Source organism: Phoenix dactylifera, chromosome 12, assembly GCF_009389715.1.
Source record: "Phoenix dactylifera cultivar Barhee BC4 chromosome 12, palm_55x_up_171113_PBpolish2nd_filt_p, whole genome shotgun sequence".
In the NCBI taxonomy this organism is placed as follows: domain Eukaryota; kingdom Viridiplantae; phylum Streptophyta; class Magnoliopsida; order Arecales; family Arecaceae; genus Phoenix; species Phoenix dactylifera.
The window spans coordinates 5,210,925-5,225,380 of record NC_052403.1 but is presented as its reverse complement, the minus strand read 5'-3'; the positions used below and the strand labels follow the sequence as shown (position 1 = coordinate 5,225,380).

General features: G+C 39.6%; 1 protein-coding gene across 1 annotated transcript; it reads right to left on the bottom strand.

The window, feature by feature from the left end:
- Positions 1-5,049: 5,049 nt before the first annotated feature.
- On the bottom strand, positions 5,050-8,181 carry LOC103708865 (WRKY transcription factor WRKY24). Its single transcript, XM_008793965.4, has 5 exons — positions 7,707-8,181; positions 7,082-7,270; positions 6,347-6,927; positions 6,085-6,246; positions 5,050-5,890 (listed from the first exon to the last, which is right to left on the bottom strand). The coding sequence occupies exons 1-5, from the start codon at positions 8,028-8,030 to the stop codon at positions 5,455-5,457; spliced, it is 1,692 nt and encodes a 563-aa protein (XP_008792187.2). The 5' UTR covers positions 8,031-8,181; the 3' UTR covers positions 5,050-5,454.
- Between the last annotated feature and the right edge of the window lie 6,275 nt (positions 8,182-14,456).

The window sequence follows — 14,456 nt, the reverse complement described above, 5'->3', positions numbered from 1 at the left end:
TTTGCTTCTTCTAGTGGCTTGGTTGTCTCCAGGTGTTTGGGTTCTCCTGGCCTCGGCTCTAAGCTCGGTCCTGCACGCTCGTTTAGCCATCAATCTACGGTAGAAGCGGGCACTCGAAGCGAAGATACATACAAATTCCTCCGGCTTTGACTTTGGTCCTCCTTGTGAGAAGGACAGAGGATTTGCTTTTTTGTTTTATTATTAGTGATTTTTGGACAAATAGTTCTATTAGTTTTTTTACTTGACAGGTATTTTCTCCTGCATTAGCAAATAACAATCATTATAATGACATTAGTTTCAAATAACCCAGTTATAACTTGTGCTATTGAAACCTCGGTTAAAAGATCCTTTTAGGATTTTATTTCAAAACAATATGGCAGATCGAGGAACCCTCCAATCCAACTAATAAACCTCTTGATGTGGGGATCACTTACTAAGGTATCATACGGTATATCCATATTAGCCCGGAAGGCTAGGTGAAACCGTTAGTCTCTTCCACTATATTCATCCACCATTCCTAAAAGCACAAATGAAACCAGAGTAGAGGAAAAGCCTAAAAGTGGACTTGTTTTGTCCAAAATGATCCAGCTCTCACGTGTTAGAACGATACTCATTGTCACAGAACTCAGAGAAGAAGAAGAAGAAAAATAGAAGGGAGCAGAGAGTTAAGAAGAAGCAAGAAGTATCATGGGGGCTACGACAGACAGCGAAGAATCCTGTGATCTCTTTTTGAGCTTGGTCCATTGGTGGTTGTTGTTGTGAGAGAACGTGAGAGAGGCTGTGGTTGTAGGGAAATTATATCCTGCACCACACACACCATATCAGTGGTGCACCATGAGAATAAATCGAGATGAAGTATGTAGAGCAGCAATTCGTTACGAGTGCACGATAAATAAAGCCCATAGAAATTGAGATGCACGATTGGCTTGGTGTACGGCTATATGATATACGCGGTATAGGGTATAATTTCTCGTGGTGGCGGCGACTGAAGATCAAAATTATGTGGATATCGTTGTAGAATTATTATGTGGAAGAGAAGGAGAAAGTATGGTCGATGAAAAATAGAGAAATAACTTATGTTTGGTTGGAGTTTTGAAAGAAGAAAGATGAGAAAGTAGTTTTCTCATGAAAATAAAATTCTCACATTTTATGGGAAAAAAAATCCATATGGGAGATGAAAAAGTTATTTTCTCTCAAGTTAAAAATTGGGATAATTTTTTTTTTCCAAAAATACACTTAAGCTTTTAGATGGAATGGGGTAAGATCTTTCCTTTTATTAAGGGCATAACAGATATTTTACATAACTTTTCTAGAAAAGTAGGTGCTTAACCAAACGTAAGCCATTTTCAAATGCTGCATTTTCACGTGATATGCAAACATGCAAAAACCACTTCTCAGAAAAAGCATTCCAATGAAGAAAAATACTTTGTGGACCAAATGAGTCAATAACTTTTTTTTTTACATGCCTACTCATATCATGTAATCCAATAAAAATATAAGCAGCTTGAAATTAAAATGACCGAATAGATATGAGAAAAATTTATAAGAGTATACATCCGAACAGTGAACTTTCGATCAATAAGAGATAATTTGAAAAAGTACCCATGCAAATAATGAATTTTCGAACTCAAAGTTTTCTAACATCTGAATAGTGACCAATACCTCTGCAGTTTCCAATGACATGGCTGCCTGATTTGGACCACCATGTTCATACATGAATCATCTGGGATGTCGACATCCTTATCTTTATGTGGGGAAGCATGGTGTAACAACCCACGACCTTATCCAAAATGGCTAGTCGGAAGATATTATTTGAATTCTTAGTACTGTATAAGTACTTCAAATCTCCTCGGCAAATAATCGATGTAGGACTAAACTTGCAAATAACCGATGTGGGAGTAAACTTACGCCCGCACGGGTCCTCACATACTCTCGTTTAAGTCTTAACGTCCTTGTCATGCTAAGGATTCAAATCCATTCAAATATAATCACATGCACCATGATAGGCCCATGGTCAACCTTCATTAATCTGTGCTATAGTGTCTCCTAGTCTGCATAGACTATGGGTCGAGTTCACTCTGATGCCATTTGTAACAACTCAGGATCTCACCCAAAATGGCTAGCCAGAAAGTATTATTTGGATTTCTTAGTCCTGTATAAGTATCCAAAATTTTCTAGGTAAATAACCGATGTAGGATTAAACATATGTCCGCATGGGTCTCACGCATGGTCACTTCGTGCCTCTTTTAGCCCATGGCGTGTCACCACCGCCAGCACCTGGGGATGCTTTCCAGATACTTGTAGAAGCCCCTGCACCAGCCCCCATCTTTTGGGCTACTCTCTCGGCCACCGCAGCTTGTAACCTCCCTTACCTGCGACCCACGTCTCCTACCAGAGGTTAAACAATCCAATGCATCACCATTGTGATCCAAGAGATCAAATACTACAAAAAGGACGTGGAGGATCAAACTATGTGGACTAGGGAGAGCTCTAAGGCGAGGCGTGCGTCAAAGATTGGGTTCACAGTGGATGCAAAGGTCAGGCAGTTGGAAGGTTTCTTCTCTTGTTTTCGAGCTGACAGACTGTTCTCCGGATGTTCTCCAATGCCAATGTAACTAATAAAAGGCATGCCCATGGAGGTGACCTCCCAAGGAACGGCAACCAAATAGAAGCAGAGAGAGATTTCAGGGAGAGATGCCTGACCTTCGAACTTGTCGGCACCGCGTCTCCACGCCCAAGCTCGTCGGACCGCCGCACGCGTAGCCTTCAGAGAACACCACGGAGAGGACCATTTTGCGTGCAACCTTCGGAGAGCACGACGTCGAGAGACTATTTCCGGGATTTGGAGGGATATGAAGTGCTTAGAGAGCTGTGCAGTGGGTGATCCCGATGGTGGTTTCGCGCGAGGGAAGGTGAATCCTCCTTTTGCGCGCCAAAGATACAGCCCAGTCCCAACACCAGTTGACAGACTTAAAAAGGGTAACGGCCAATTTACCATTTTAATTAATTGTTAATTTAAATAAATGTCAATGTAAGTAACACCATCGATACAATATATATATATATATATATATATATATATATATATATATATATATATATATATATATATATATATATATATATATATATATATAAAATAATGGTATTTTATAAAGATACATATGTGAATAGAAACTCTATTTACATTTAAAAACTCTTTCCAATAAAAAGTCGACGATCTCGCTCTTGCCTCTCCAGCCACTCTAGATTGGATTGCGTCAGTCTATAAATTTTACATAAACAATTATCATGATTTCATCAATGATCAACTTTCTTAGTGGATGATTGTGCAGCTACTTTACTTTCAATGTATAAATGTAGAGAGAGTGAAATAGTTTGTAGGATTCAGTTATATTCTCTTATTTTTTTTTCTCGTTGTCTTGATCAAGATAATTTTTAGATTGTGTTTAGAGAGGATGGTCGTGCTTCTACTTTACTTTGGATGTATAAGTCTATGAAGAGTGAAATGGTTTGTAGGATTAGTTAAATATATTTCTCTCCTTTTTTTTCTTCATTTTCTTGATCGAGGTAATTTTTAGTTTGTTTAAAGAAAAAATTACAATGGAGATGGTAGAAGGTTGGACATGTCTCTGAGACTGAGGTTGCATTGTATACTGGAGATTGATTGTAATATTAGTATGTAAGATCATACATCATATCAACAATAAAACGTCTAGCTAATCAATGTCCACAAAGATTACTTATCCCACTAGCCTAGAACTTTATCAACAATTCCAGGCTCAAAAATCAGAATTAGGTCATCGTGTCAGGTCATTTATCATCGCAGTTTAATATAAATTCAGACTTAAGTCCAGGTTTAAACATATTTAAGCTCTATTTGTGAGAATCCATACGGGTATATATTTAGTTCCATATCAGTTATTTAGTTATTCGCTGGATAGATCTTGGGTACTTATACAGAATTAAGAAATCCAAATAATACTTTTCGGCTAGCCTTTTAAAATGAGATTTTGGGTTATGACAAATGGTATTAGAGTGGACCTGGCTAATAACCTATGTGGTCTAGGGGATAGTGCAGTACAGATTCATTTGAGCTAATCACGGGCCGATCGTGATGTTTGTGATTAGATTTGAATGAATTTGAACTTTTAGTCTGACTAAAATGTTAGGATTTAAACGGAAGGACTGTGTGAGGATTCATGCGGGAATATGTTTAGTTCCACATCGGTTATTCGCTGGATAGATCTTGAATTCTTCTACAGGATCAAAGAACCTCAATAATATTTTTTGACTAGTTTTTTTTTGATAAAGTTTTAGGATGTTATACTACTATGGACCAAGTTTGTTTCTTACGGCTAGCTTATTACTTTACAGTCCCGTTGCCCCTCCTCTCCTTTAATCTTCTGCACTGTTTGCTTCTGGTTTTCAGTTTTCTTGGAGAAGAAGAGAAGCCGCGTTTGTCGCATACCGTGTCACACGACAGCAGCATGCGACGTGGTTCACCTACAACCACGAGCTTCACGATGCCAATTGTGGCCCGTAATAAAAATCTCAATGCTATTTACGGAAGTACTTTAATTAGCTGAAATCTCTCCACAATAAAACTCACAAATCAGTAAATCTATAGGTTGGATGTTGGCCTGACAGACGACAATCCAGTCCAGATCTCTTCTTGTGAAGAAGTCAAGTCGTGATTGTGTTTTATGTTTTGTTATGAAGGGCTTGTCGATATTTAAATTGGAAGATTAGGGCCTCTAAATGCCACTACGTACGTCCAATTTCACTTCATATGTCTAGAAGACTGCATATTTGTTTGCGTTAGAAAAAGGAAAGAATAATGGGCGTTTGAAAGTTACAGCAGAAGCTTCTTTCTCAGGTCAAGAGAATAGGATGAATTGACTGACTGTACTTGCGAGGGAAGAAAGGCTTGTAAAGATCGAGGAAATCTTCCTGCCCAAAATTGTTGCATGTTCCCACGACCCTCTTGATTGTTATATTGAAGAGCATGCCTCCTTGGATGCAAACAACCATTACCAATATAAAATGTGGCTGTTAATGCTAGTTAATCATTAACCAAAGTTCTTATACACATCATACAATTTTATATTTAGTCAAGCAATGCCATTTGTGATATATATATACGCAAAAGTTCCGCAACACTTGCAACAGACTAATCAAGCTTGTCAAGCTTGTCCCAGAGGTTCCTACACATTAAAAGCTCGAGATTGACAAGCAGCTAATGGAGCTACTGTACGTCAAAAAAGAGGTCTCATTTGTGGCTTGAAAGACCTCAAAACAAATGAAAAAAATGAGATCAAATCTTCCATACCTCTCAACTCAATTTACACCGAAAACCCTATAAAGCATACAAGGGGAATCCTAACTAATAGTACCGTATCCATTGCTCTTTCTCCTTACAAAAATTCATCATAGCACGACTCATGAAGCAAGTCATCGATCCCTTGGTTCTTCCTTAGCTTTTAAGAAGACACCCTCCATCTGTCCTTGTTGCTGCTGCTCCAGTTGATTCATGTAAGAATTCATCAAGTTATCAAACCCAGAGAATCCATAGCTCCCTGGAGTTTGCAGCATCTCGACTGTAAAGGGAGCCTGGCTCACAGAAGCATTTGGTCTACCACCAAAAAGAGAAATATCCGTCATTTGATTAGGATGATTCACCATTGCCGCTGGTCTAATAGCCATGGTGAAGTTATTCTCGCTGCTATTGTCGTCTGTCAGAGGCCTACGGACTCGGCTTCCACGAGCAGCAGGAACGTCGTGGCTGTGCTTGCCCTCGTAGGTTGTGATCACTTCTCTGAGATCATGGGATGCCCTCTCCACATGCTTTCTCACCGGGCAACCCAGGGTGGTGCATTTGTAGTAGCTCCTATAGGTAGCAAGGAACCAAAACCTTAATCCATATTCTTAGGATCATTTATTTTTCTAATAGATTAGACCCTGATTCTGATGAAGAATATTTACTAGATTATTTTGCTAAGCTCAGTGCTAGTTTGTGTAACATGAGCATGCCTCAAGAATTCTAGGATTTCCAAAACTAAGAGGAGTCAAGCCAATGCTCACCTTGGATTTGGATTCCCCTTGACCACTTTCTGCCCATACTTTCTCCACCGATACCCATCATCAAGGATATCGACATCGCTTGTGGTTTGTACCACCACTTTAGGCTCCCGCACTGTCCTATTGCCTGAGGCTGAAATCCCCTCGTTCTCACCATCTTTCCTCCTGGAAAAAAAAGGAAAGACATTATTTCACTTCTCTTTCCCTTCGCAAGACTAATCAATCAAACACTTACTAAATTCTAATTAACAAAATAAAAACTTACCAAAGCTTGGCATCTGGTTCATCTTCATCGAATTCATCGGCACCCGATTTACTAACATCGAGATCGTCATCACCAAAAGAGACTGAAGAATTTTCTGGTGTCGGAACAGAGTCAGTTTGCGCACCCGATTGCGCCCCCAAAGAATGATCAGATGCTTCAGAAGCACCTGAAGCCTGGAAAGCTTGAGAGGAAGCTGAGTTCCTTCTGGTGGACTGGGGCTTTGGGTGGTTGTGAGCACCCTTATACACAATCTCTGTGATCTGTCCATCTAATGACTTCTCCAGCTTCTTCTTTCTCGGGCAATTCGGGAAAGTGCACTTGTAGTAACTGCGAGGGTTCTCGCTTCCTTTCACCGGCTTCTGCCCATACTTCCTCCAGTTGTAGCCGTCGTCTAACGTCCCCTGCCCTCTTAAGGTTTGAGCAGCTTGAGTAGAATGACTGAAATTAGATTGCTGCCCACCATTGTTAGCTTGGGTATTAGCCTGGAGAATTCCAGAATAATTTGCTCGGCTGGGAGCGACTAATTCGGCTTTCACGTTGGTATTGTCGCTCTGTTGTTGGTAATTCCATGATTTTTCATGCTATATCAGCACAAAGAGAAATAGAAGATATGTATTAGAATCCTAGAACATGTCACCAGTATGACAAATATTTCATACCAGAGATCTATAAGGATGAAAATAACACACAGGAACAGTTACTCAGAATAAAAGAAAGGAAGTTTAGAACGCCTACCGAAGAAATTGGCATTGAAGAAGGGTGGAAGGATGTTGTTTGCATGTCTCCGTTACTTGCTTGGGTTTGGAAGGAGAACTCAGAGTGGGCCTTATTTTCTTTTTTGATGCCTTGCTGATAATTAGCAGCAGGTCCCCTCCAATTAAACACTTGTGAAGGAAAAGTACCAGTTGTTGGAGATTGCAGAATCTATCAAAAGAGATTCAATACATATTAATTAGCAAAAAGCATCATTTATGTAATCAGAAAGACTAGAAATATCCACCAAATAATTGAAAGGGATAAAGCATGGTGTGAGAAGAAGGGGAGAGAGATCAAGACTGGTCTGGGAGATGGCAGAAAAAGTAGGGGTCTGGCCTTTATTAATTGTGGTTATTGAAGCTAGAATTTGTCCCACAACATGCATGGACTCATATATTATGATTACCAAGAAAAAGCTAAACAGCAGAGGAACCAATTACGGTACTTAAAGTTCCACTTAAATAGATAGATAAAGTAGCGAGAGAGGGTTAAGAAAAAGAGGAAACGCTTTTGAAAACTAAATTACAATATAAGAAGTAACTCGTGAAATATAATCAGAAATATATGTAAGACTACAAAAGACGGTTTTCCTTCATATTCTTACATCAGATTCAGAGGAACGAAGAACAGGAGAGTCCAAGAACTCCCTTGGGCTGAGGCCGGGCGGAATGGCAAAGTATGAGGATGGAGAGAGAGGAGGTGGAGAGACGGGCAGTGGAGGAGGAGTCATGGACTTAAACTTCGGTCCACCTGCTCCACCGTTCCCCATATTGTCAGATAGCCCCCAGGTGACCGCGGTCATCAACCAGTCCTCGCCATCATCATTTCCAGCTCCCGAGAGGAGCTCGGAGAAGGAAGTGGTCGGGAAGGAGAAGGCGGCGGGCCGAGAATTGGCCGAGTTCTCTAAACTCCCAGTGGGGGAAGCCATAGGGAGGAGAGACCAAAAGAAGGGAATCAAAGAGGAAGAGAGGGAGTTGGAATGGAGTTGGAGAGGAGAGGGCGGAATTGGTCTGAGAGAAGGGGAGGATAGGAGAGTGGGGGATTGGTAATATAGGACCAATGGTTACGTAGAAGCCAATGGGACTAATGGTGCGAGTTGAGCCCGGGGTGTCTTCTTTGAAGGAGATGGAGAGGGTGGAAAAGTTGACCGTGGAATTAGCGGTCAAAGCTCTTGAGTTTGACTGGCGGCTGAGAGTCCACGTTGGTTTGTTTGTGATGACACCTTTCATGACTTTTCCTCTGATCCATGATGATGCCGTGTAGCCCAGCGCCGGTACCAAGAAGACGCAATTTAATAGTAGCATGGCAATGAAAAATCGGTACAATAAAAGATATGGTGGTAGTGTAGAGTACCGATCATCTTATGACGCATGGTTGGAAGTTTATTTTCAAAAATTATATCATAAGCATAGTTTTAAGAGATATATAGATAATAATCAATAAAATAGATTATCAATTTAAATATTTTATGACATATTTTGTAGTATATTAAGTGTCCAAACCATGCGTAGAAAAGATTACAATACATAATTTTTATTATGAACGACGAATGCAAATCTTTGACCAAGATATTCTATTGTATATAGAGATCGAGTCCATTTACTCTCCTTTCAAAGGACTGGGACCTCAATCACGCTCAATCAAACTCAATAATAGGCATGCTGCATCTACATCGTTCATTATAATCTACTTTATAAAGTATTAAAAATATTAAAAATATTTTGTGTATTTTGGATGTTGCCCATCCTAACATCAAATGGGTAAAATATGCCAGATAGATTGTGAGACCAGACTGCATTACAGTTGAGGGTGACTTAGCCATGGTGGTCGGTTGGATTCAGGGCCAGACTAGGATGGTGATCTCTCGCCCCTCTTGCATGACAACCGGAGAAGCTCGAGAGAGTGCACATCATACGTAGCCAAGCATATCTATCGTGTGGCGAATTAAGCAGCGGATTAGGTCCTCTCCTATGTAGCAAAGCACTTTGGAGAGTTTTTGTAAACTACTAGGTCGGTTATTCCGACCATACTTAATGACATTTTATATCTGAGTTTTTTTTTTTTTGGATGTATTGATACTGGATTGTATAAGCTTGCTTTATAAAGAAAGAAAGAAAAAAAAAAAAGATAGCGGGGCAGTGCCAAACTATATCGTAGAGTACATGAATAAAAAATCCATACTATTAATCATGATCAATATTTATAAAATATACATGTACCAAAATTTAATGGATTTGGATATTCCATATGAGACCTGGCCGAATTGACTCGATTAGGCTAAGTCAACCTGGCCTAGCTAGGCTGGGCTCAAGCTGTCGGAGGCTGACAGCTTGGCTGGATTAAACGCGATTCACTGTTGGAACAGCGAATGCGAGCATTCAGCGTTTCTTTTTTTGCATCTGATCGCATTTCTGATTCAAACGACATCTGCAATAAGAATCCACAATATTTTATCAGGGCTCGAACCGGACCAAGCTTTTGTGAACCAAGCAATCATCGTATGTTTGAATATTATATTATCCTTCTAATGAGACACAGCATGACATTTTAATCTTGGAGCAAGTATCTTCCAAGTCGCAAGGAACGGCGATAAAGACACTAGCGATTGGCAAGCATGGAGAAACCCCTCGCAGAATATTGTGGAGATCGACTCCGTAGAAGATAAGGTGCGATCAAACCCAATTCGACTAGAAAACACTGAAATGTTGGTCCTAAGGGGGGTGATAATTCAGCAATACTTGTTATGAAAGGTACTATTTTGAATAGGGTCATTTATTTCAGCAATACTTGTTCCATCACATTGAAAGGTACTATTTTGAATAGGGTCATTTCGAGGTCAGACTCTACTTATTAGAGCTAATCCAGCCTATTGGTTGTATTATTATTATTATTATAGTACAACAGCGCCTCCCAATATATATATATATATATATATATATATATATATATATATATATATATATATAGTCAACAAAATTAGAAAAAAAAAACTAGCGAAGAAAATAAGAAACATACCCTTAATTTTTTCAAAGAAACTCTCCAGCATGATGAGCTACAAAGAAGACGACTCAGTCAGCAATATTATTTACCTTCCGATAGACATAGTCACATAGATGGCCTGAAAAAAGTCGCACCCTCTCGCTAGTCTAAGTATATCATAGAGTAGCAACTACTCCAGTATTGCTATGCCGACCTCTAACCCATTCGATTATTGTAGCCAACTCTTTTTCAAGATGGATGTAAACCGCACCCAGAACGAGTCCCGTATGGATGATGCCTTCCTTCTTTTGGGAGCTTTTACTCTTTAATTTTTTTTTTCGCTGAAGCGGGTGCTTCATACAGTGCGTGTATGAATACACCCAATAAGATCAAAATACAATATCTCGCGGAGTGCCAGTGGCAGCTCCCCCTCCCCCGACCAAAGGGCGTACCCCGAGTGGTAGGCCGCATAGGCGGCCACCCAATCAGCCGCCCCATTGGCTTTCCGAAATACATGCTTGGCCTGGATGGCCCCCCCATCTCTCATCATCCTGACTATATCGCGGATCAAGGGGTGGTCTGAGCTCTCACCCCTCAACCCCTTCTGAATCCACCCAATGACAGTGGCTGAGTCGCCCTCCAAAATAATCGAGCTGGCCCACATCATCGCCCGCGCATGTCGAAGACCCGCCCAGGCTGCGCGCAGTTCTGCTCCCGGGACTGATGTAACGAACAACTAGCAGCCGCCTGCGGCCACGACCCTGAAGTGCGGGTCCCGTATGACAAAACCTGCACCGCCTCGCGTGCCGCCATCCAGCACAGACCCATCAAAGTTGACCTTGAGGAAGCTCGGGGGTGGGGGCTCCCAGGTGAAAAACACCATCTAAGGAGCTGCCGGAGCAAGGGGGGAACCCCAGGTGTCCCGAGCTGTCAAAGGTCTGTCTAAGGAAGGGATATGGCTGATCTCCGTGGCCTGTGCTCGAGCAAGCTCTGCCCTCGGTGACACCCTGCGCTCGCCGAAAGTACGAGCATTCCTTGCTAGCCAGATCTGAAGGGTTGTGCAAGTCGCTCTGATGCCCTCCTCACGAGTCTGCGGACTAGCTAGCCACAGCCGCATCACCCTAAGGAACTGTATCCGCGCACTTCGGGCTCCCTGCGGGATCCATGTCCACTGTCATGTCGACCTCGCCCAAGTACACTGGAAGAGCACGTGGTCCACTGACTCCTCAGCTTCGCACGTTCCGCACTCCGTAGGGATCCCCCAGCCACGCCTGCTCAGCACTGCTCTCGTCGGAAGGCGGTCCCAGAACACCTTCCACACAAAGAGAGCTGCCCTCGGGTGGAGACCGAACCTCCAGATCCAAGCGCAATCCGGCCCTGGCTCGTGCTCTGGCTGAATGATGCGGGAGAGGTCTTCTAGTCTAACACCGGCCCGGTTCGAGGTGCTGCTCTTTAATTTTTTTTAAAGTGAGCTTCGGTAGCAATATTGCTGATGGTTATTGTTTTTTAAGCAGCTGAATAGCTATCGTTGACTTAAGGGGTGGGCCCTAGAATTGAATTCTAGAAAGAAAAAAAAAGAATCCATGAGAAGACCTGAAAAGCTGACACACCAAGGACCGGGCTGGAACAGACAAGCCAACATTCACCGGCAGAAGCAGCCCAACGGAAGCGAAAACAAGGTCATGATTCATGAACAGGATTTCGCGCCGACAGCTTTGTAATTTACTTAAAAAAGGCAACCGGAGACAACCGCAAGCATCATTGGTAGAAAAATTAAACATAATATGCTTATATTGAAGCGGTGAGGCTAAAATCTATCCATATGTCTATATATATATATATATATATATATATATATATATATATATATATATATATATATATATATATATATATATATATATATATATATTATATTTATAATAATAAATATATTATATAATACATGATATAATAGATATTATAGTTAATATTATATCATATATAATATTACATAACATAACATAATATAATATATTGGGTTAGGGGTATTTTAGAAATAAAATAAAAAAAAGTTATTTTACTGGTTGACGAGAAAACAACTTATCTAACTTAGATGGGTAAATTTTTTTTTCTATTTTATGAATAAATTCTACTCATGAAAAACTAATTTATTAACTTAAAAAAGCACGAAAACTTAAAATAAGTTGGACAATGAAAAAGTTGATTAACTTTTTCATAATATTTACCTATAAAAAATGGATCCTAAAGAAGAGGGCACAGTAAGAGCAATTGTCCTTTGGATTGAAAGAAAGGAGTGAAAAACTGATCCATGACGTACAAATATAGACACAAATATTAAAAAAAATAATAATAATGTTAGCTTGAAGCATTACAAAAACGACTCCAACTTTCAGGGAAAGTGACAACATTGATGAAGGCATAGTTCCAGCAGACGCTATCATACATGATCCTCGATGTTTTTACTACGAAATGGGGGAGTTTCGAGCTGTCCTGAAGGCAACAGCATACAGCCTTTCACGCAAATCAGCATCTGCCATATCCGTGCACATCACGCTCTATTTCAGAAATGTAGATATTATACAAAACAAAAAATGTAATAATATGGCACGATCAAGATTTGAACCTGGACGTCCTTCGAAAAAAGAAAAAAAAAAAGCAGCCAAACAACTGGATTAACTGATAAATATTGATTGGCGAATGTAGAGTAATGCATGAACCTGTAAAATAAGCTGTGGCTCGTTCCTAGAAGGAATTCTCTCAGATTCGGGCTTTAACTACCCGAGAGCCAACGTCAATAAGTTACAAGGAATCTGGAAGATCAAGATCCTTTCTTACGACCAGCAAGATTCGATACTCGGTTGGTTAGACATGACAGATGGATCTAATTTTCCACCATTTATAATCATGTTCGAGAGTGTTTTTTGAGCACCTAGCCACACATCTCGGACACACAATTTGAGTCAACAATTTAAGTTAACAAAAAAAAATGTTTTAAATTCTTTTAATAAATCTCAACACTCACACACATAGACACACACAGGCAATTGAGTCAACAATTTGAGTTAGCGAAAAATAGGCCCGTTTGATCCGACTCAATCTAAACCCTATCCAAACCAGCCCAAAAATGATATAAAATCCCTTCTATTTCATACTAAATATCTTTTCAATTCTTTTAATAAATCTCATTTAAACTAATCTCATTTTAAGCAGCTTAATAACCCATCTCTGCTGACCTACTTTTACTTAATTACGTTTAAATATTTATTACATCTCAAGTATATCAATGTTTATTTTTTTTTAATTATAGTTTATGAACTTGTATCTTAAGAATGATCATTTTCTTAGATCAAATTTAATAACTTTTGAATAAAAAATTTAATGTCTAAGATAGCTCTTACGTGTGGGACAACTTCCATGAGCTTATGCATGGGATAATCTTCACAGATTTACATATGGAATAGCCTCCATAAGCTTAAACATAGAATAGTCTTCACAAGCTTACGCATGGGACAGTCTTCACAAGCTTATACGTGGGATAGCCTTTACGGGATTACGCATAAGATTTTGTTTAGCAGTCTTGGACTGGGTCATGGTCTTGGTCAGTCCAAAACCAAAAAAATAATTACTATGAAACTTAGAATTGGGTTAAAGAGAAATAGTTGATAAGACACATGAAACAATGCTGAATAAAAGATTTTATTTATTGGCATTTGTGATATATATCTCTTTTGATAAGCCAAATATTTGATATATATTTATGCGGATATTTGTCGATTTAATTAAGTTATGTTGGATTTTGAAAAGAAGTTTTATAATTTATGTTTTCATTTTGATATTGCTTATTGTTATTTTCAAATTATATTATTATTGGTGTAAATGTGCAGTAAGAATCTGGGTTGTAAAGCTCACAACCCTCTTTCTCTTTCCTTGTCAAAGTTGCAGATTGCTTAGGCTATAATTGAGAATAAAAAGAATAAATAGATAGAACATCATTGTTACCGATTGAATGAATAAAATTTGTAATTTTATAAGTTTTGTTATTTGTTATAAATTGATATTATTATTGTTTAGTGATATTGAGGTTGTAATAAATTTTCAGACCTGTATATTCTCTAAGGCCTTATCCTAGGATGTATACAGCCGTGTCATATAACCAACCCAGGGGACGGGTACAAGGTGTGACAAATTCAACCTCCTATCTAAGGAAGCATAATCGATCCCTCTGCTTTTAAAACACCAAATTCTTTCTTCCCCTTCAGATCCAACTGCTCGACCACTTCAAATATTGGGAGAAGAAAGGGAAGACTGGATAAACCAGATTCCAATATGAGTACTAAAACTCAACCTTCTTTTCCTTCGAGAGTACAATATA

Coding starts and splice junctions, on each gene's coding strand:
- LOC103708865 (XM_008793965.4), bottom strand. CDS start 8,030: ATGGCTTCCCCCACTGGGAGTTTAGAGAACTCGGCCAATTCTCGGCCC. Junction 6,247..6,346: donor GAACCAGATGCCAAGCTTTG/GTAAGTTTTTAT, acceptor TTTTTTTTCCAG/GAGGAAAGATGGTGAGAACG. Junction 5,891..6,084: donor AAGGGGAATCCAAATCCAAG/GTGAGCATTGGC, acceptor TGCTACCTATAG/GAGCTACTACAAATGCACCA.